This window comes from Cannabis sativa, chromosome 9, assembly GCF_029168945.1.
Source record: "Cannabis sativa cultivar Pink pepper isolate KNU-18-1 chromosome 9, ASM2916894v1, whole genome shotgun sequence".
Lineage (NCBI taxonomy): Eukaryota > Viridiplantae > Streptophyta > Magnoliopsida > Rosales > Cannabaceae > Cannabis > Cannabis sativa.
This window is the reverse complement of record NC_083609.1, coordinates 2,987,743-3,010,176: the sequence shown is the minus strand read 5'-3', so window position 1 is coordinate 3,010,176 and position 22,434 is coordinate 2,987,743. Positions and strand designations below refer to the sequence as shown.

General features: G+C 30.6%; 5 protein-coding genes across 5 annotated transcripts; 2 read left to right on the top strand and 3 right to left on the bottom strand.

Moving 5' to 3' along the window:
* Positions 1–5,262: 5,262 nt before the first annotated feature.
* LOC115721728 (pentatricopeptide repeat-containing protein At3g24000, mitochondrial) lies at positions 5,263–7,106 on the top strand. Its single transcript, XM_030650799.2, has one exon. It carries the CDS (start codon positions 5,344–5,346, stop codon positions 7,072–7,074), a length of 1,731 nt encoding a protein of 576 aa, XP_030506659.2. The 5' UTR covers positions 5,263–5,343; the 3' UTR covers positions 7,075–7,106.
* Positions 7,107–7,361: 255 nt separating this feature from the next.
* Positions 7,362–8,059, bottom strand: LOC115723119 (mitochondrial import receptor subunit TOM9-2). The gene has a single exon (XM_030652546.2). The coding sequence runs from the start codon at positions 7,965–7,967 to the stop codon at positions 7,695–7,697; it is 273 nt and encodes a 90-aa protein (XP_030508406.1). The 5' UTR covers positions 7,968–8,059; the 3' UTR covers positions 7,362–7,694.
* A 3,040-nt stretch (positions 8,060–11,099) lies between these two features.
* LOC115723117 (uncharacterized) lies at positions 11,100–13,491 on the bottom strand. The gene is made up of 4 exons (XM_061103792.1): positions 13,067–13,491; positions 12,761–12,989; positions 12,519–12,671; positions 11,100–11,827 (listed from the first exon to the last, which is right to left on the bottom strand). The coding sequence occupies exons 1-4, from the start codon at positions 13,277–13,279 to the stop codon at positions 11,124–11,126; spliced, it is 1,299 nt and encodes a 432-aa protein (XP_060959775.1). The 5' UTR covers positions 13,280–13,491; the 3' UTR covers positions 11,100–11,123.
* A 3,791-nt stretch (positions 13,492–17,282) lies between these two features.
* LOC115723132 (uncharacterized) lies at positions 17,283–19,710 on the top strand. The gene is made up of 5 exons (XM_030652561.2): positions 17,283–17,652; positions 17,802–17,879; positions 18,516–18,653; positions 18,770–18,862; positions 19,294–19,710. Coding segments are annotated over exons 1-5 (561 nt in total). The 5' UTR covers positions 17,283–17,651; the 3' UTR covers positions 19,545–19,710.
* LOC115723131 (pentatricopeptide repeat-containing protein At4g02750-like) lies at positions 19,266–21,751 on the bottom strand. The gene has a single exon (XM_030652559.2). It carries the CDS (start codon positions 21,749–21,751, stop codon positions 19,667–19,669), a length of 2,085 nt encoding a protein of 694 aa, XP_030508419.2. The 3' UTR covers positions 19,266–19,666.
* Between the last annotated feature and the right edge of the window lie 683 nt (positions 21,752–22,434).

Genomic DNA, 22,434 nt, shown 5'->3' with positions numbered 1-22,434 from the left:
ATAAATAACTAATAAAAAATTATAATTTGGTGTGATTAAATGTTAATTATAAATATAATTAGATAATTGCAGTATAAGTTGTAAAATTTTGTGTTTGTAGCTGGCATAAATTTAATAATTTTTTTAGCAGCACAAATATTCAATGTTTGTAAAAGTATAATTTTTTTCAATTTCGTCAATACACACTCCGTTTTAAATTTATTAAATTAAGATTTGGACGTAACTTATATTATTTGTTTTCGTCTATACCCAATAATTTAGAATTAAGCTTTACATGTGTCTTATTTAAGACACTAACGAAATCTCTGTATTGAGAAAAATTATACTTTTATTAACATTGAGTAATTATGATGTTAAAGAAAATTATTAAAATTATACTATTTATAAACTTAAAATTTTAAGTACTTATGTCACTATTTATCCTTAAAAGAATTACCTAGGTAACCAAAATGTATAGATCGTAGATAAAAGTAGGGGTAAACTATTAAACTTTGAAGATAATACTCAAATAAAGTGGTTTCTTAAAATTAATTCAATTTTTATTTTTAATTACAAATGAGTTACTCAATGAAACTTTTCATAAATTTTAGAGATGTAAATTAATGGCATATTCATTAATTGGAAAATGACAACTTTATATTAAAATTTATAATTTAAGAAGATAATAATAATCCCCTTAAAATAATAATAATAATGTCTTGGGGAGGACTTTGCTAAGCAAGAAAAGATCAAGACTTAAAGCCCAACCTAACTAATGACATGACTTTGCTTGCTTAGTTGAAATTCATTCATTCACTACCAATTAATGTAAAAAGAAGAAAAAGATAAGAGGGGCCCTTCAAGAATTCACATTCACCAAAGTATGAAATATAAGATAAGGATACAAAAAAAAATGAAGAAATGAAGGGTAATTAAGTAAATTACATTATTTACTTTATAGATGTAAGAGAGTTAGCTAGAATAGAAGCATTTTGAAAACCTTGAATTTGAATACTTGTGTACTTTGTTTTGGAGCATAAGGGAAGCTTCTTCTTCATTAATTTATTAAGTGAAATAATTCAATTACATTTAAAGAAAAATTTATTCCTCTCTCTCTCTTGAAATAACAAGTACAAAGATAAAGAAAGGTGTACAATTAATTAGTAGGCAAATATTATATGAATATTTGCATATACAAGATGTGCATGAACAACTTTATAATGAGGCTCCTTTCACAATTCACAAAACTACCTACTAAGTACTAACCAAATGAAAACATTTAGAAATGTTTTATGAATTGAAAATATAGTGAATAGGAATAATGAATTTAACGAATAGGAATGGAATGGAATAAAATTTGAAATGGATAAAAAAAATTGATAAAAAAATAATTAAATTTTTTTTCTTGTTACATTGGAATGGTCATTCCTTCCTTTTTAAAATGGAATAGCCATTCCACCAAAATGGTGGAAAGAACATTCCATTGGAATGCCATTCCAATACTTTAAAATGCAACCAAACAAAGGAATGGAATGAAAATTATTTCCTTTCCATTCCATTCCATTTCATTACCTCCAACCAAACGTCACATTACTACATATGGCTTGGTTGGATAACTATTCATATTATTATTGTAAATATCTTGTTTTTTTTTAAAAAATAAAAATAAAATCTTAAATGGCAAAACTTATGCATACGACTCTAATGGACACTGACACTCATAGTCCTCACCGACTACCATATAATATGGCATGCATGGCACATATATATATATACACAAAATTTAGATTTTTAATTCTTAGCTTTGATATGTACTAAATTATACTTTTTGAATTTTTTAGATCATTAATAATTCTCTCCAAACTATTAAGATTATTGAATTTAAAAATTTTTATTCAATTTCACTAAAAAATTATGATATGGATGAAAATTTAAAGAATACAATTTAGTACATGTTTAAGTTCAAATGACATGATTTAATAGATGTTGAGGTTCGAAGAATATGATTTGACAATCATTACATTAACAAAATTGAATGAAATTGAACGAAAAGTCCTTAAATATAACAATTTTAAATTTCAAAGAGCATAATTTATTACATGTCAAAGTTTAAGGACAAAAATCTTAATTAATTTTATTTATTTATTTATTTATTTATTTTGTGAATTTCAATTTTGCAAATCTATATCAAAACTTACTCTCACTCTCTCAATGATTCATAATTATAATATGAAAAATACTAAAAGAATGTCCCTAATTAATTATTGAATCCCACTCCATTTTATTTAATAAATATTATAGAATATAGCTAATTATACAATGTGCTACAAGTGTTAAGGTTAATGTAGTGCTCAAAAAGTGTTAATAGTATTAAGGTTAATGTCGATGCGCCTGTGTTTAATAATTCCTCTAACTATGGAGTTGGTTTTGTGGCGAGAGATTCCAGTAGTTTCTTTGTTGAAGACGGTACAAAGTTATTTCATGGCTCGATTTCTCATGTGGTGGCCGAAGCAATTAGACTCCGGGAGGCATTGAGTTGGATCAAAGATCATTCCTGGCTTAATATGACATTAGAAACGAATTGTCTTTCTGTTGTTCAAGTTGTCCGTAGCTCTATGGTTATGATTTCTTTATTTGGCAAAGTTGTTAGTGATTGTAAGAATTTATTAAGTACTTTGCGTAATGTTTCTTTTCATTTTGTAAAACAATCAACAAATGTAGCGGCTCACTCCTTTGCGAGGACCTCCATATCCCACCCTGATCGCATGTTCAACTTGGACACTGTCCTAATTAAGTTGTTACCTAGTTTGATAACGGAGATATTCGCTAAATAAAATGATGACTTTCATTTTCAAAAATACAATGTGCTACATTTAGGATTCCTGATACCTAATAACAATAATGGTAGGCATGCCCAATCCCCCAAATTTCTAAAAATACAATAAATTTATTTAATTTTTTCTGTATTTTTTATTTAATATTTTCAATAATTACACTTTAGCCCCCACTAATTCAAAGTCTCCCCCTTTCCAGGGGCGGACGTAGTTACTACAACATAGGGCCATGGCCCCCCTAGAATATATATGCTTAATTAGATTTATATATGCAAACTAAATTTTTTTGATAATTATTGTATGAAATTTTTTGAAAAAGTCAAACTAAAATTTATAAATATTAACTTCTTTCAATCTATATGTATTTACTTTATTTATTTATTTTATATGAAAAATTTATTTGTTTCTTTTTTTTTTCTTTAAAGCATTTATTTCTTTTTTAATAATATTGATTGGCTTAGTAAGACATACTTTTTTTTATTTATTTATTCTTTAATAATATATATTGATTTTCTTAGTAAGACATACCATTTTTTTTTGAGGTACCACTTTAAATTTTTTTAATTGTGTATAAAGTGATAACTCTTATAACTACACTTTTATAACTACTATAAAATAATCATTTTCAGCTATGAATATAGTAAAAACTGCATTTCGCAACAAGATAAAAAAAAATATTTAAGTAGTCGTTCGCTAGTATTATACATTAAAAAAGAAAAATTATCAAAAAAATTTAGTATAGATTCACTTATAGATAACTTTTATGATATGTAAGAAAGATGTTCTACATTTTAATTTAAATTATAAAGTTAATAAAGTATTTTGAAAACATTTATCACCTAAATTTAGAAAATAGTTTGGCCCCCCCTAACTTTATATTCTGGCTCCGCTCCTGCCCCTTTCCCTGGTTAAGCCGCATATAACCTTATGTATTATTCACCATTCAATATATATATAACACTCTTTAAATCACTTCATTATTGTATTCTCACCGTATATATTCATTTTATATGTTCACATTATATATATATATATATTTATATATATAGCTGTGATAGGATGAGACAGATGGATAGGTTTCCCAATTTTGACATGCATGCACACCATTACGTTACATTTACATGTTATATATAAGCTGTGCTCTGAGAAACTCCTTAAATAACTTTGGACTCTTATGTTACTTTTCTTTTCCTTTGTCTGTTGGTGCATATTTATAAATCTATTTTTAATATATTTCTATGATTATGATATACATAAAATATAATATAAAAAACATACATAATTACAATATATATCTCGTTCGATATATATGATATATTCCAAATTAAGCCATTTTCAAAGCTGAAATGCATATTATATAATATATATATATATATATATATATATATATATACATATCTCATTTTGCATCGTCCTTACTTTTATAAATGATTGGATTAAGGAAGATTGATCAGAGTTGTTAATCACTTAAAGCATAAATGTGTTAGTACAATACAACCTTAGATTCCATGTATAAAAATGTCATGCAATACCACTACATACTAGAGTACTTAAAGCGTCATAAAATTACTAATTTGCCCATTGTATTACATTGTAAATTTTTCAGGATCATTATTGTTGGGCCTTAAAAAGCCCAGTAGAGATCAATTAGAGGAAATTACACTCTATACCTTTTTTATATTGTCCTCTTTAATTTTTACCTTCTTTTTGTAAAATCTATCATTTTTACCTCTTTTTTTAAACATTGTACCAATTTTATTCCTGTCACTTTAAGATACTCTCCATGTGATTCTCTTATGTAAGGGTATTTTGGGTACAATACATATAAAAAGAGGTATGTTTCAAATAAATATAAAATTAGAGATAAATTTGATTAATTGATGAATAAAAGAGGCATTTTTCAACTTACCCCGATCAATTAATATTATGTCAACCCTTTATGTTCTAATTCAAAAGGTTACATTAATCCAAGTCTCCGAATCCCAACTTTTTCATTTTAGTATAGTGTTAGTGTTTTGTGATTGTTATGTTGATAATTCTACAAGATTAATCATATGATAATCATGTATTCTATATTTAATCATTTTATTAATATTAAATTATCAAAATTTAAACTCATAATTTAAATTCTTTAATATTCAAAACTTAAAAGTTACTAATATGCCATGTCATACACTTAAAATTTCCTATTCCTCATTTTTACACACAAAATACCCAAAATTGTATTTTTTTTTTACAATTTCACGGCTGTTTTTTAGAGGAAAAACAAGATTATACTATATTTCAACAAAGTGTAAATGACGTTTTTCAGAACAACCTAAAAATAACAGTCACTTTAAAAAAATAGTGAAAATATTTAAAAAAACAGTATTGGGTAAAAATGTAAAATTTTTTATTGTTTTTAGGTATTTTTGAAATAATTCTTCATAAAAAGCCCAATAAAGATCCAAAAGCCCAACTTGGGAATTCAACCATCCAAATTACCCTCCCAATAACCTCTCACTTCTTCTCTATCATCACCTCTTAAACCATGAACACTGAGCCGCCGCCGCCGCCGCCGCCGCGGCTTTCACCGGCGACGGGACCCGAATCCGACCCAAGAGCTATTCATGCACGAGCCATCGTCAATGGTATCTCCGATCGATCCCTCTACAACAACCTCATTACCCTCTACTCAAAATCAAACCACTCCTCTTACTCTCTCCCTCTCTTCACTCAAATCCCCAAACCCAACGTCGTTTCCTGGACGGCCCTCATCGCCACCCAATCCGACACATTCCCCTCCCTACGACACTTCATTTCAATGCTCCGCCACCCGACACTGCCCAACCAGCGCACGTTAGCATCTCTCTTCAGGACCTGCGCCGCCGTGTCTTCTCTCTCCTTCGGTCTCGCCCTCCACTCTCTTTCCATAAGGCTTTCGCTTTCTTCGCAGCCATTTTCTGGGTCTGCCCTTGTTCATTTCTACTCCAAATCTCGTTTGCCACTCGATGCACGTAAGGTGTTCGATGAAATTCGTGACAGAGATGAGGTTTGTTACGCTGCTCTTGTTGTTGGTTTGGCTCAGAATTCTCGCCCCATTGATGCTTTAGCGGCTTTTTATGAGATGATATCTAGTGAGGTTAGGTCCACGATGTATAGCGTGTCCGGCGCGCTTCGATCGGCGGCCGAACTCGCGGCTTTGGAGCAATGTAGGATGGTTCATGCTCATGCCATGGTTACTGGGCTTGACACTAATGCTGTTGTTGGAAGTGCTTTAATTGATGCTTATGGAAAAGCTGGATTTGTTTCGGATGCGAGACGAGTTTTCGATGAGAATTTGAGGATTAACATTGTGGGATGGAATGCTATGATGGCTGCTTATGCCCAGCAAGGAGATAATGATTCAATTATCAAGCTTTTTACTTCAATGGAAGCTCAAGGGCTTAGACCAGATGATTATAGCTTCCTAGCAATCCTATCATCACTTTCGAATGCGGGTTTGGATATTGAGTCAGAGAGATGGTTTACGCGAATGATAGAAGATTACAAGTTGAAGCCAGGGCTAGAGCATTACACATGTGTAGTGGGAGCATTCAGCCGAGCTGGTCGGTTATGCGATGCTGAGAAAATCGCCAACACAATGCCATTTGTGCCAGACGCTGCAGTTTGGCGAGCATTGCTTTCGGGTTGTGCTTATCATGGTGAGGCCGACATGGCTTGGACCATGGCGAAACGATTGATCGAACTTAACCCTAACGACGACTCGGCCTATGTGATCGTCGCGAATGTGTTATCAAGTGCAGGAAGGTGGGAAGAAGTTTCAGAAGTGAGGAAGATGATGAAAAACCAGAGGGTGAAGAAGGAAGTAGGGCGTAGTTGGATTGAAGTGCGCGGTAAGGTCCACGAGTTCTTGGCCGGCGATCACTTGCACGAAATGAGGGACGATATTTATAAGAAACTAACGGAGTTGATGGAGGAGATAGAGAAATTCGGGTATGTACCGGTTTGGGACGAAATGCTGCATGAAGTTGGGGAAGAGGAAAAAAGGAAATCACTTTGGTCTCATAGTGAAAAGTTGGCATTGGCATTTGGGATCATCAGTGGAGCTTTCCCACCAGGAAAGGCAATAAGGATTGTGAAGAATTTGAGGATTTGTAGGGATTGTCATGAAGCTTTTAAGTTCATTAGTAAAGTTTTGGATAGGGAAATTATTGTGAGGGATGTAAACAGATACCATAGATTTTTTAATGGTACATGTACTTGTGGAGGTGTATGGTAAGAGATTTCATTATATAATAAACCATATAATCATTCCAAGATCCATAAATATGACATAATGAAAAGAATTTGGATAATTGAATTAGCAAGGAGTTTAATTTCATTATTTTGGAGTAACTAGATCGGTTACAACTTAATTAGGTCTTTTGAAAATTGCCCCATTTTGAATTATTAATATTATGAGAAACAAAAATTAGTTTTTGTTATAAAGAGATTTTGTGAAAAACATGTTTGTTTTTGTTTATAAAATCCAATTTCATGGCCAATATTTCTATGAAGCCAAACAGATAATCAATTCAATAAAACCCTTCATAAACCCTATCATTCATAATATAACAACAAAATAATTAACTCAATAAAACCCTAATCATGGCTACCATGGAGACTAAAACCCCCAAAAGAAAAACCTTTTTTTCAGTACAAAAGAGAATGAAATATTCAAAGGCAACTCTCATAAATAAATCATTAAAATTCGCTCGTAAAACCCTAAATTCTGGACCCCCAAAATGTTAAGGAAGAAGAATTCATCTAAAGACGAATATCACAATTCAAAAAAGAGAAAATTACACAAAGGAACTTTCTCAGATTTTTCCCGATACGATCGAATAGGGGTGGTGGAGTTTACTTGGAAGGAGAGCCCAGTATACTAGCTTGCTGCATCTCTAGATCGGCGAACTGTTGCTCGCGGTCCATCTCGATGATGAGAGGAACGACCAAGATGAGGAAGGTGGTTCCGGCGATCCACGCCGCCCTGCCTGTACTCTGCAGAAGCTTCTTCGACACGAAACCCGCCTCTGAAACGGTGCGTTTCGTTTGCTGAACGATGGTAGATTGAGAGACTCTTGTTACAAGGCTCCTTTCGCCGCCGCCGCCGTTGTTCCTCTGAGACGCCATTGTTGGAACGAGAGAAGAATTTGAGGGGCTTTGGTTCAGAGAGGAAAAGCTTGAAATGTTTGGTTTGGTTGGAATTTGAGGCTGTGGCTAATCTCTCTATTTTCCCCTTCTTTGTAAGTGGGCTTTTGAGAGTTGGGCTGAGAGCCCAAAGTTATATAAGACCCATTATTATTTTTGGAATAAGTTGAAACGTTAACTAAATATAACTTTAAAATAATTTTAATTGATGAATATTCTCTTTTATAATCGAAGTAACAAATATAACCTCACATAACTTATTAAAATTAGAGTTTCTAATATACATAATGGAGATATGATTTATAAAATTGGGTATAAATTAAAGAGTAGTAAAATAAAAGTAAAAATTAAAATAGAAAATAAAAAATAAGTGTAGAGTGTAATTTTTATTATTTTTTGAACTGAAAATTTTAGACCAATTCGGTCTCAATAATGACAACAACAACAACAACAGAAGAAAGATTAGAATCTAAAAAGATACAATCAACATATAAACGAGAATCTCTAGTCATAAGGTGATTGTTTAACAAAAATTAAAAAAGAGAGAAATTGTTTACAATCCTCAACTACACCACCAAAAGCGGATTGTAACACATTTAAATTACGAACGACTTCCACCAACACTAGACAATCGGACTCGATGATACTAGCTCTCTAAAAGTCATGCTTCAGCCACGAAAGCTCTCCTTTAAGGGTCATAACTTCTACAATTTCTGGCATAACTTGCCCATGCCGCAACCTCAAAATCCTAGCTACAATATAACCCCGTAATTTTAAATAATCCCGCCAAAGTCATGCCTTCCTTACTCGTTAAAAAGAGCAGCGTCAATATTCACTTTGAATTTATCAAAGTTATATAAGACCCATTATTTTATAAATATAATTTTCCAAATTTTTGGATTAAAAGTTATTGGATTTTTACCAATTTATAAAATGATAAATTACCGATCAGATTCTTTATTTTATTAGTGATAGTTTACTGTATATTGCAAAATATACGCTAAATTTGATTTTGTTCAATATATTAATTATCCTCATTCGTCATTGATAATAGTTAAAAATATTGGTAGTATATTATTATTTCAATCTAGTGAATGATCTAAGAATTTAAAAGATTAAAAGAGATAAAAATATGTTAAATGCACTTATAACAACATTCAATTAGCAGAAGAAGAATTTTTAAGAAATTCACACCACATGGTTTCTTAAAACTGTATTTTTTCAACCTAAATATATATATTTAGTAAGTTTAAGATGAAGAAGATATGAATCAATGTATTTTATGTAATATAGGTATAAAATGAATCCGATTCGGTAATCTTAGAAAGAAATAAAAAAATTTAGAATCAAATCAAAATGATATGTATTAACTTATTTTTCATGTACCATTATTATTTATTTCTTTTATCAAATGTTTAAGATTTTATTTAGAGAAATGTAAGTAAACGACCCTATCTAACTCTATAGATAGTTAATGTCATTTTTTTAAAATAATGAAACAAATGTCCTTTTTTACTTTTTAATACCTAAAATACATTTCATTATATAAAAGGTATTATATGTTTTATTCTTTTAATAGAAATTATGAAAAATAATAAATCAAAACATCTCTATTGAATTTTTGTCAACTATTTTTTCATAATATAAAAGGTATTATATATTTTATTCTTTTAGATTTTGTTGTTGTTGTTGTTGTCTAATATGTTATTTAACCATATAATTAATTTTTTATTAATATATCGTATGATATACAGACAATATTCCTTAAACCAATATACATATATCACAAACTTAAACTAATATACTATTAAATGAATTGTTTTCCACAATATACAGTAGCATACAAAAACTATATCACAATCATAAGCAGATATACCATAGTCAAAAATTAATATACCACTAGCATAGTGAAATAAAAAATTATACAAAAACTTAATTTAATATTCCACAAGTTTTTTTTTTCTTGTTCTTTCCTTCATGAAATACCAATGAACATAAAATCAATATACCTCAATCAAATATAACTATACCTCATACATACTTAAATTAATATTAATAGTTTTTTTTTCTTTATATCCTTCATGATATACATATCATATACAAACGATATACCTTAGACCAATATAAATATACCATAAACTTAAACTAATATACTATTAAATGATTTTTTTCCACGATATATAACAGCATATAAAAACTATATTCTGCAATCATAAGCAGAAATACTATAGTGAAAAATTAATATATCACCAATTTAGTGAAAAATATATATATATATATACTAAAAACTTAATTTAATATTCCACATGTTTTTTTTTCTTTTTCTCTCCTTCATGATATACTAATGAACATAAAGACAATATTTCCTAGTGAAATATAACTATACCTCAAACTTAAACTAATATTCCATATTTTTTAATTTCCGTCTTTCGTTCATTATATACCATAGCACATTAAAATAATATACTATAATCTTAAACTAATATACTACCTTTCAGTTATTTTAAAATATATATATATACTACCTTTCAGTTTTTTTTAATATATTATTGCACATAAAATTGATATACTATTATGCAAAATAACTATACCACACTTAATTATTCAAGGTTATAATTGTAATTTTATCATCAAATTTTTAACTAAAAGGACATTTTGTTAATTTTTTTAAAAAAGGAACATTTATTAACTTAATTGTTAAATTTAGGGCCATTTTGCATCTTGGCCCTTTTATTTATTTATTTTTTTCAAAAAAAAAAAAAACAAACAAGAGAATTGAGACTTTTTTCTACATATATATTATTTTTGAAAAGAAGAATAAATTATTAGGATAGGATTGCATTTTTTTACCAAATATAATTTATAGTATCATTATGTTCCCTTTGGAAAAACAGTCATTTGTGAGATTTAATTTAAGTGTTATTTATTATTATTATCATTTTTTGGCTTTAGATTACTTAAAGTTGATAGTTGAAAGATTTCAAATCTTTAATAGGTCTCAAGAGTTCAACCACTTGTAGAGGCATTTTAATAATTGTGATCAACAAGAGAAATTTTAGTTGTCAAGCATCTATATATTAAATATCAGTTTGCCAACACTGAAGGCCAATGAAATTGAGTGAAGAAAAGTGCATAGTATTAATCAACAAGCTTAAGTCCTCTCTTTACATACTGCAAACAAGAGAATGGTAAGTTCATAATGTGTTCCATTTCTATGGATTTGGATATAAGGGTATTCAATATAACATCTCTATCATAATTCCCATCAATCATTCCGAAACCTTTGCAAACAACCAGAGTTGTATTGCATATCCAAGGAACTGACACAGTGAATCCCAAACCAGACTTTTTCTCTCCATTGGAGCTTGTATTTTCACCCAATACATCTTTATAGGCTCGGCCAACTTGAGAAACATATTTCCCCATTGGCAAGATTTGCTCGAGAACAGATGGAACAGAGCCGTCGGGATCTAAGAGCTCAGAGTCTGAGTGAAGGTTCACCACAACAGTCCCATGTTTGGGATGAAGCTGATTACTGAGAGCTTTTAGAAAAGGGGAATCCGGGTCCCATAATTGGCGAGGGAAGATGTCCTCGCCATCATAAGCATCAATGAAAATCATATCATATAAGTTGGTGTTCTTGAGTATGAACTTCTCTGCATCTGACTCATAAAGGTACAACCTTTCGTGAGTGCCTTTCCACATAACTTCATCCGTCGAATCTGGTTTGGAGAAGGCTTGATTCCCTGATGGAGTCATGACTGAGAAAGCTGGAAACCCCATAGCTTGAATTGATGCTGATATAACTAGAGGATCAATTTCAACTATGTGAACCTCAGCACCTGAAAGAACCAAACAAGCGTTATTAGTCTCAAAATTTCTTATCGCATGTTTTGAAAAGAGACAACTGGCCATAAAATTAGCAAGACACAGCAAAAGCAACCAAATGAAACATCAGCATTTGCTAGAAAAATAGCTTATTTACTACACATTGGGTGAACATTACTTGTTCATCAAATTTCAAATGAAGGGTATCACTAGTGTAGAAGTTTACTTAAGCTCTCAATCTTTACATGTGACATGTTAGAGTTTCAGTTCACAATAACAAGATAGGAACACAAAAACTATCATTTTCTTTTTTTGTAACGCCAATTCGAATACATAAAAGTAAAACATTGGTTGTTATAATCTTTAGGCAGACTCTCAAACATGGGACACAAGATTGTTGCAAATCTGAAAGCAATGGTAAAAAAAAACACATCTACATGCTTATAAAAAACATGGCACTCATTGACTCAACAAGATTTCTTCATCAATTCTCAAATGAAGGATTATCAGTGACTTGAATAGAAGTTTACTTAAGCATGTAACATCCAGTTCAAAAAAATATGTCAGGAACACAAAAACTATCATTTTCTTTTCTTGTAACGCCAATTCAAATACATAAAACATCTCTCAAACATGGCACATAAGATTCTTGTAAATCTGAAAGCAATAACAGCAAAACACAACTAGTGAAATGCAAACTATTACCCGGAATTTTACTAGCTATAAACAAGGGCAAGCTTCCTCCACCATGACCAATGCATAACACACGCATTTGCTTCTTCCCCTCAACTGCACTCTTAATATCATAATTACATGATGCTATGGTGGCCAATCCAACCGATACCATACTCTTCAAATCTGAAAATAACATTATGATACCATTCAATGTTATAAAGAAATACCTTAAACCATCAATTTTTTTTTAGAACAAAGTGGAAGTAATTTACATGGAACAGCAAGGCAATGTGGCTGTTGCATGAGGAAAACAGAACCAGGCTCAGAATCACGGTTAGCAGCCAATACTTTCACAGTACTTTGGCGAGTAACACCATTGAAACGAAGCACCCTCCATTGATATCCAAGTATATTGAATCTTTCTTTGTGTTTCACATCTGGGTTTGCTTCAAGATACCTCTTTTGAAGCCAATTTTCTATTGTTGGCCAATAAACTTCACTCTGAATCATTTTGTAAAACACATTAAGTACATCAAAGACATATACAGAAATATATATACAGAGAGTGAGAGACTAACGGGCTTTGAAGAAGAATAAGCTGCTACAGAAACAATCCCATTGCCTTTATCAGAAGTTGATCGGAAAACAGTGTGTCCATCTCCATCGGTGGAATCCGTTCCCCACCACTCAGATGAGTAAAACCAGTCACCTTCGTCCTCAATACGATGTCGTACCGCTGTCGAAAGCCGCCGGATATTCCAAGCTGAGGTCAACCCAGGTCGGCGCAACATCACAACAAACAAACCCAGAAATGATTTTTGTTAAAGAAAGGCACAAAATTTCCAAGTTTTGAAGAAAACCCAGAAATGTTTTTGTTAAAAAAAGGCACAAAATTTCCAAGTTTTGAACAAAGGACAGAGAAAGAAGAAGAGAAGTGAAGTGAAGTGAACCCAGTTGCTGGGGCTCTCTGTTTTTGTCCCTAAACCCAAGGGTTTTAGTGTTTGGTTGAGAAAAGTAGAATAGGAATATCTCTATTCTTTCTCCGAATAGTATTAAGATTTAAGAATAAGGTTTTCCATACAAAACATATTATTTATCTAATTACCAATATTCTATCACGATTAAGACTTGGTGGTAAGAAGAATAAGATTTTTTTTTTACACTACACATTTTACGATTTTGCCTCAAAAAATCCTCACGGTCTATGAAAATTGTAATTTTTTTTCCTTTTCATTGCATTTCATTTATTTTTTGACATAATTTATTGATGTGACCATAAATCAAAGTATATTGTGGGAAATTTTAATTATTATGTAGAATCAAACTAACTTAAAATGAATCAACAAATAATTAGCAATGACAAAATCAACTAAACACAATTCATAAATTGGAAGAATAATAAAGTATAATAGAGACGATAAAATCATAAATAAACTAGGCCATTTTACAATTTTGTATACATTATTTTAATTAATTACAAAATATGTGCAAAAAAACTTATTATTATTTTTTCATACACTTTTATATATAATTAAATTTTTTTTTCAATTTTTATTATAATATATATATGATAATAATTATTGATTAGTATATATATGGTAATATTGGTTATGTTTATTTTTATGTTTACAATTATAATAAACATACTAATAATATAAAGGGTAAATACTATTTTAGACCCCCTGTTTTACAAAAGTTACCAATTGAACCCTGTGTTTTGTTAAATGACAAAATGGACCCTGTATTTTCTAAAATAGTACAAATAGGACCCTGAATTGATTTTTTGTCAAAATAAAGTTTAATTATAATCCGATCTAAAAGTGCTATGACAAAACTGTTTACATTTTTTGTATCTGTTCGTATTAAGCATTGTCTTCAAGTTGTTGTATTATAAAAAAATTGTCAAAAATTAAGCTCAGGGTCCTATTTTTACTATTTTAGAAAATACAGGGTCCATTTTGTCATTTAACAAAACACAGGGTCCAATCTGTAACTTTTGCAAAACACAGGGTCCAAAATGGTATTTACCCTAATATAAAACATTTTATATATGTGTTTATTGGCTATGTTTATTTTTATGTTTACAATTATAATAAACATACTAATAATATAAAATATTTTATATATGTATTTATTTTATTTTCTATTAATTAAACATACTAATTTAATAAAGAAAATAATAATATTCACATAAGTTTATTATATCACTCTACGTGTATTATGTTTATTTTTTTTAGTAATTTTTTAGAAAATAAATAATATATATATAAAATTGTTTATCTTTATCTTTTTCTTTGTTTATTAATTGTGTCGTGTTTATTTTTTTTAATTAAATAATTTTTGGAATTTATAAAGTTATGTTTGTTTATTTATTTTTTGATGTAAGAATTATACTTCAATAAAAAACTTGTTTACTAATTCATTAGAAAATAATCAATGTATAGAAACAATAGAAAGAAAATATACTTATTTTAGTATAGTATAAATTGACTATGTCTATTTTTATGTTTACAATTATAATAAACATACTAATAATATAAAATACTTTGTATATATATGTTTATTTTGTTTTCTATTTATTAAACATACTGTTGTGGACATTGTCCCACATAGAATAAATGGTAGAGAATTGAGCCATATATAAGAACATGACTACTCCACTCATTGCCAATTGGTTTTGAGATGGAACCCCATGATTCTCAACATGGTATCAGAGCCATATCCCTTGCGGGCAAGTGATCATATCCGATCCGTACCTATACAGATAGTGACCATGTCCACTCCAAGATTGATGAGCAAAAAAATAGCCATCATCTTGAGGGGGAATGTTGTGGACATTGTCCCACATAGAATAATTGGTTTTGAGATGGAACCCCATGATTCTCAACACATACTACTTTAATAAAAAAAAATAATAATATTCACATATGTTTATTATATCACTCTACGTGTCATGTTTATTTTTAGTAATTTTAAGTATTGATTTATATTTATATACATTAATGTTTATAATTTTGATATTATATTTATTAAAAAAAATCTTATTAAATTATAATAATTCATACTAAAATAGATAATAAACATTTATCTTTTAATAAAAAAAATATTTAACTTGTTTATTTTTATAAAACTGTTTAATTAATTTTACGAAATTGTTTATTTTGAGGTTTGATAAACATATTAAAAATGTATGGTTTCATGTAATAAGTTTTCAAAATGTATAAATTTTTAAAATAATTTTTTTTTGCACATTTTTTGTAATTATTTTGTTTTTGTTGTACATTTATGAAAAAAGCCCAATAAACTATGCAATAAATAAATAAATAAATAAAATTAACACAAGTACAATTCAGTTAAGAGTGGTTCTCTGTTTGGATTCTCTCGAGGTGTTTTCTCTCTAACACTCTTTCCTGAAAAGCTTCTTCATCTACAAAAGCTTCTCCTTTACAAAATCAAAGACCTCATCCTCTTTTTTCTATGTATCTTTCTCTCTCTACCTCTCAAAGAACTTGCGTACTCAGCTTCTAGTTTTTAGTGTTGTTGTTGTTATGTCTCAAATGAAGAGAATGATTGTATTTATAGAACAGGGATATGAATTCCAAAGAGTGGCTTCAAACAACTAAGTAGTTAATTCGATTAAGACTTAATCGGTTTAATGGGTTCCTTACAATGAGATCTCCAAGTTAGCTCTTGGCACTGAGCTCTCTCCGTACAGGTAACCCACTTCTTGGACGGGCGTCTCAAACTCATTAAGCACAAAGGACGTCCCAGATAGGCATAAAGCCTATTAGAACAGACTCCGGAACCCTTTTCTGGAGGAACCAGCTAGCCTTCTGAAATCCTTTCCACAGGACGATCAGCTTTCCACAAGACTTCTTCTGGATGGACAAGCTAGCCTTCGGGAATCTCTTTCCAAACGATGACTAACTTTCATGAAGACTTGACTTGAGATATTTTTATTTGGAAAAACTATACCACATGTGTTATTATAGTAAACAAATTTATTTAACTATTTTTAGCTAATTAAAACTAAGTATAATGACCTCAAACATTCATACATTAACTCTTAAATTATAGATACATAATCTCATATTTTATTGTTAAATAGTTAGATATTGTCTATACTATTATTTTTGTCTAGATTCTTGAATTACATAAATTAACTATAAGAGAGTCTCATATCAAAGAATCTCTTTGTCAAAATGCTAATTAGGATTTTAACTTTGACATGTATTAAATTATGCCTCCTAAAATTTTTTGGCTGTAAAAAATTTATCTTAAACTATTGAAGTTGTTGGATTCAAAGAGTTTTGTCCAAATTCATTCAATTTTACTAATTCAATAATTATCCATGTATTAAATCATGCTCCCGAATTTTGATATTTACTAAATCATGCCTCTCGAACTTTGACATGTGTCAAATCATGCTCCTTAAACTTTCATCCATGTTAGACTTATCTTACTAAAATTAGATAAAAATTCTTAAATTCAACAATTTTAATAGTTGAGAGGAAATTTTTAACGGTCGGTCTTCAAATTTCAAGAAATAAATTTTAATACAAGTGAAAGTTCGAGGAACAAAATTTTTGTAAAAATAAACCAAATGCAATTAAATGGATAAATTTACAATTATTTCCAAAATCAAGGATAATTTTTTTTACAAAAAATAATAATTCAAAAGAGAAATCCTTTCATAATTTGGGTAACAAAATCCAATTTATTCAAATATTTATATTTTATAGTGTCAGTTTGGAAACACTTATTATTATAATCCAAATGTATGTAGAGAGAGAGAGAGAGAGAGTGGAGGAGTTGACAGTTTTCACTTTGGAAAAGAGGCATATGAAACTGAGTCAAAAACCAGGAGCTGCCAAAAAGGAAGGTAAGGCGGGCCCAAACACTCTCACCATTAACCAGTCAACGGTGTCATAATCACTATGCTCTTTAAAAATTGAATCTTTAACACGTTCTTCTTTTCATCTAATCACACCACATCATCCCCAGAAAACAAAACCCATCAAACAAAATCCAATCTTTGTTTTTCCCTTTTTAATCCCTATTGTTTTCTTCTTCTTCTTCAAATTGGTCTTCGTTTCATCACCCAAAACTCAATCAACAGCAGCTGAACAAGCATCAGAAACAGAAAGTGAAGGAAGAAAAAAAAGTGGGTTTGTTATTTCTTTTTTTAAAAAAAGAATTAATTTTTATGTTGTAGAAATTAAAAAGATGGAATTTTGAGTATAAGGGTTTGTTCAATTGTTCTGGAATGGTTTTTTCATTGATGGGTTTCTTTTATAATCTTTTTTATTACAGTGTACCCAAAAGTGAAGGTGAGGGAACAGACAGACCAGGATGATGGTCAACATGTGGTTGTTGATTTTTGCTCAACAGGTTTTTTTGTCTTTCATCTTCAACAACTATCAATCTCTTCGTTTGTCAATTTTTAAGGATTCAGTTTTTCTTTTGTTTGTTTATTTTCACCACCTTAAATTGATTAATAATAGATAAATAGAATCACCAAAAGGATCAGTCTCTTTGGTAAGTAATTATAGTTGATTGAGTTATTTGAGTCTTTGGCAACCATACATATGCTTGATCTTTAACCTTTTTGCCATTAAACTTGGGTCAATTAGCTGTTTATTATATTAAAAATAAAAATAATTTACAGCGTAAATACTTAATTTTAATTTTTAGTTAAGGATAAATTTTTATATTTCTAAAATTTTCGTAATTTTCGTAAATACTTAGTGAATGACCACATAATAGTCCTTAATTGGTTAAAGTAATTAATATTTTATTTTTTATTTAAAAATTCATCAAATATAACAAGAAGAAAATGACTCGTGAGCTTGACAAATAGTTACGAAAGTTTCAAAAATATAATAAGTATTATTGTCGTTAAAAATTAAACAAGTATTTATTTATAATTAGAAGTTAAACTTAGGTATTTAATCATCCGAATCTTTTACTCAAAAATGCAAAATTGATGTTTGACTATGTTATCATTATATGGCTTATGATTTGCAGTGAAGGAGTATGAAGAAGATATTTCCCCACCCTCCATAGCCAAAATCCCAAAGTCTTACATACCTAGTAGTATACCATTTTCTTTTGATGAAGACATAATACCTAATATAGCTATGCCAAAGGTTTCAGTTCTTAAAGGTTAGTTTTTTTCTACTTTGTCACCTTTTATTCTCATAAATCTTCTCACATCAAAATCTACTTGATTAATTAAGGACTTATAAATCTTCTCATATCAAAATCTACTTGATTAATAGGAGAAGAGAAATATAACAATATTGATGAAGACTGTAAGCACAATATTAGAGCCAGTTCAATACCTCGTCCAAGAGCTGTCTTATCTAGTCCTGGTAAAGTTTGTTTTTTTAAGCAACGTTTCATTTTCTTTCTTAGGCCGTTTTATGAGTAACTATCATTTTAGACTTGTATTTTGCAAAAAGTATCAATCGAATTTTTCGACAAATCGGACCTTTTATTTATACTTTGAGCTTAATTTTTATCATTTTTTTAAATATAACTAACCTAAAAATTAGTTTCTAATACAAATAGATGCAACAAGAAAAATGTACATATACCTCAAGGTTTAGTTATTATTAAGTTTTAATTTGACAAAAATTAAATTTAGGTACTATTTTGTATCATTTAAAAAATACAAAACTCAAATTATTATTTAATCAAATAAGGAGTCTAATTTGTAACTTTTGCAAAATAATTTATATGCATTTGGTGGTTGACATGATACCCTTTATGGGCTTCTTTTTTTTTTTTTTTGAGTATTCAGATAATGATTTGGTGATTGGGAACAAAAATAGATGCAAGAAAGAAAGAACACCAGCACTGAAGAATCGTAACTTGACTCAAAATAGGCATGCATTATGTAAGATAATTCCAACAACCACTGAAGATGTTATAAACTCCAAAAAGTCCTGTGAAGATCCAAATGAAAGCAAAGGAAAGAAAGGAAAAGTAATGTCAGGTCCAAATCAAAGAAGACAAATTAGAACTGGGAAACCAACTTCTATGAGATTTTGAGAGTGTCATTTTTTCTGTTTCTATTTTCCATTTGACCTGTGTTTATAAATGAGTGACTATACTGTTATCAATAGTTCTTGAAATGGGCTATGTTTTTGTTACACATTGTAATTGGCTTGGCTTTACACATAATGAGAAAGACAAAAATCTCTTTCCAGAGAAGAAACAGTAACAGACTTTGAATTTTTAGTTTTCTCCATATGAAGTAATTCTAACACAGAACTAATCCTACTGAAATCTGGGTGTGAACAATCTCCTGAAAGAAAAACATGGCTACTGTTGTTTACCTCGACCCAACTGCACCCGGGTTGCTTCTTGACTCCGGTATCTTTCATTCTCATCCAAAATGCTTTGGCCTCTTTTCTTCTTCCACAACTCAGGTACATTTCAGATAAAATTAAGTACACACCAGAATTTGCTGGCTCTATCTCGAGAATCTTTTCACCAGCAAGCTTGCCAATCTCAATGTTGTTGTGGATTCTACAAGCTCCGAGCAATGCTCCCCAAACGCTTGCGGGAACTTCGATTCCTTCTGCTCTCATTTGATTCACAAAACCCATTGACTCATCAATCAGTCCAAATCTCCCCAGTAAATCAACTAAGCAAGTATAATGCTCACTTGTTGGCTGAATGGAATGCTCATTTCTCATTATTTCGAAGTAATGCTTACCAAGATCCACCATTCCAGCATGGCTACAAGCAGATAGAACACCAACAAAAGTAATATGGTTAGGTTCAATATGTTCTGATCTCATCTTTTGGAACATCTCCAATGCATTTTCTCCGTTTCCGTGGAGAGCTAATCCGCAGATTATGGAATTCCAAGTGATGACATCGCGGCTTCGCATGGAATTGAATTCCATCAAAGCAAAAATCACATTTCCACACCTAGCATACATGGTAACAATGGCGTTACCAACAGCTATGAAATTATTGAATCCCGTTTTTGTCACCATGGCATGAATTTCCATGCCGAGTTGTAATGCCGGCAAGTCTGAACAGATTGTCAAAACGCTAGTGTATGTAGCTTCATCTGGAAACATTCCCAAATCTTTCATTCTAATGAAAAGCTTCAGTCCTTCTTCACCATGATCATTTTCTCCTAATCCAAATATCGTTACATTGTATGCAGTTACATCTCGAATCGGCATCAGATTAAATACACTAACAGCAGTACCAACATCTCCAATTTGGAAATAACCTACAATGATATTTGTTCTTGACACAACATCACTGTAAGGTCTTTTCTCCAACAATGCATGAGCTTCTCTAATGAGCCCATTTCTAATGAACTCCAACAAGATTGAATTCCATGTTTTCTGACATTTTTCTGGCATTTGCACAAAAAGTTCCATAGCATCTTTAAATCTTCCACCTCTCACCAGCCCATTAACTAATTCATTCCAAGTATCAAAATTTCTCTGTGGCATTCTCTGAAAAAAAATCTCAGCCATTTCAATTTGCTCATTTTCTAAATATCCAACCATCATTGCATTCCAAGCTTGAGCATCTCTCAAAGGCATTTTATCAAAGAGCTCACGGGCTTCAACAATCCGTCCTAAACTCGCTAAACCCGAAATCATTATAGTCCAAGACACAACATCCCGAGTACTCATTCTTCTAAAATATTCTTCAGCCAACTCAAACTCTCCACCATTAACAAGCCCACCAACAACCAAGTTCCAAGAAACAACATCTTTCACAGGCATTTCATCAAACACTTTAACAGCTTCACAAACAAACCCATTACGGAAATACCCAGAAACCATCGAATTCCAAGTGATAACATCTTTACAAAATCCCATCCCATCAAAGACTCTCTTAGCACCATCAACATTCCCACATTGCATCAACCCTGTGATCACCGTGTTATACGAGACAACATCTCTCACGGGCATTTGATCAAACAAGTTGACAGCATTCTCAACATGACCATTCAAGAAGTAACCGCGGATCATGGCATTCCAAGTGACAGTGTTTCGTTGAGGCATTTTGTCAAACAAGTTCTGGGCTTGGTCAACGGAACCATGACGCATGTAGGTAGAGATCTTGGAGTTGAGAGGCTTTAAGTTGGGAAGAGTTTTGGTGGGAGTGGCATGGTTTTGTGGAATGAAGTGTGTAGTGAGCGTAGAAAATGGCTTGAGGAGGCGTAGAGAAAGAATTTGGAGGAGCTTGCAGCCATGATCGAGACCAGAAGTGAAGACCATTCCCCCATTTGACTAATAGACGTAGGCAAAGGAAATGGCTGTTAAATATGTCAACAAGAACGACAAGTAGTGCTTTCCTTCGAGAAACTTACAAAAATACTGAAATTTAGTTTAACTTTTATAAAAATACTGTCACACGGAAATTTTTTAAAAAATACTGTGTTTTTATAAAACACTAGTAAAACACAAAGCAGTATAACTCAAAACAACAGTAGAACACTAGTAAAACACCAGTAGAACACCAGTGAAAACTTAATGAAACTTATAAAAAAACACAGTAAAAAAATAAAAAATAATGCCTGACAGTATTTTTGTAAAAAAATAGTAAAAGTTAGTATACCATGTAAATTTCCCTATCCTTTTCGGGTAGTTTGATCGGGTTTCGGGTGAAAAAAAAAATGTGAACCCGTACCAGCCTATTCACATGTTGTTTGTTGGCGGGTTCGGGTTAGCGAGTTTATCTGATCAACTCTTTTTTTAAAAAGGAAAAAAATTTAAATTTTATATACTGAAAATAAAAATTAAAAATTATATGGTATATACTACATATAATCTAAATTTTATATACCTAAGCATTGAAACTTCATTGTAAAATTTGACCAAGGTTCACTTTTTTTGAATTTAAATTTAATATAAATTTTACAATATTTATTAAAATGATTTTAGACCATCTCTAATAGATA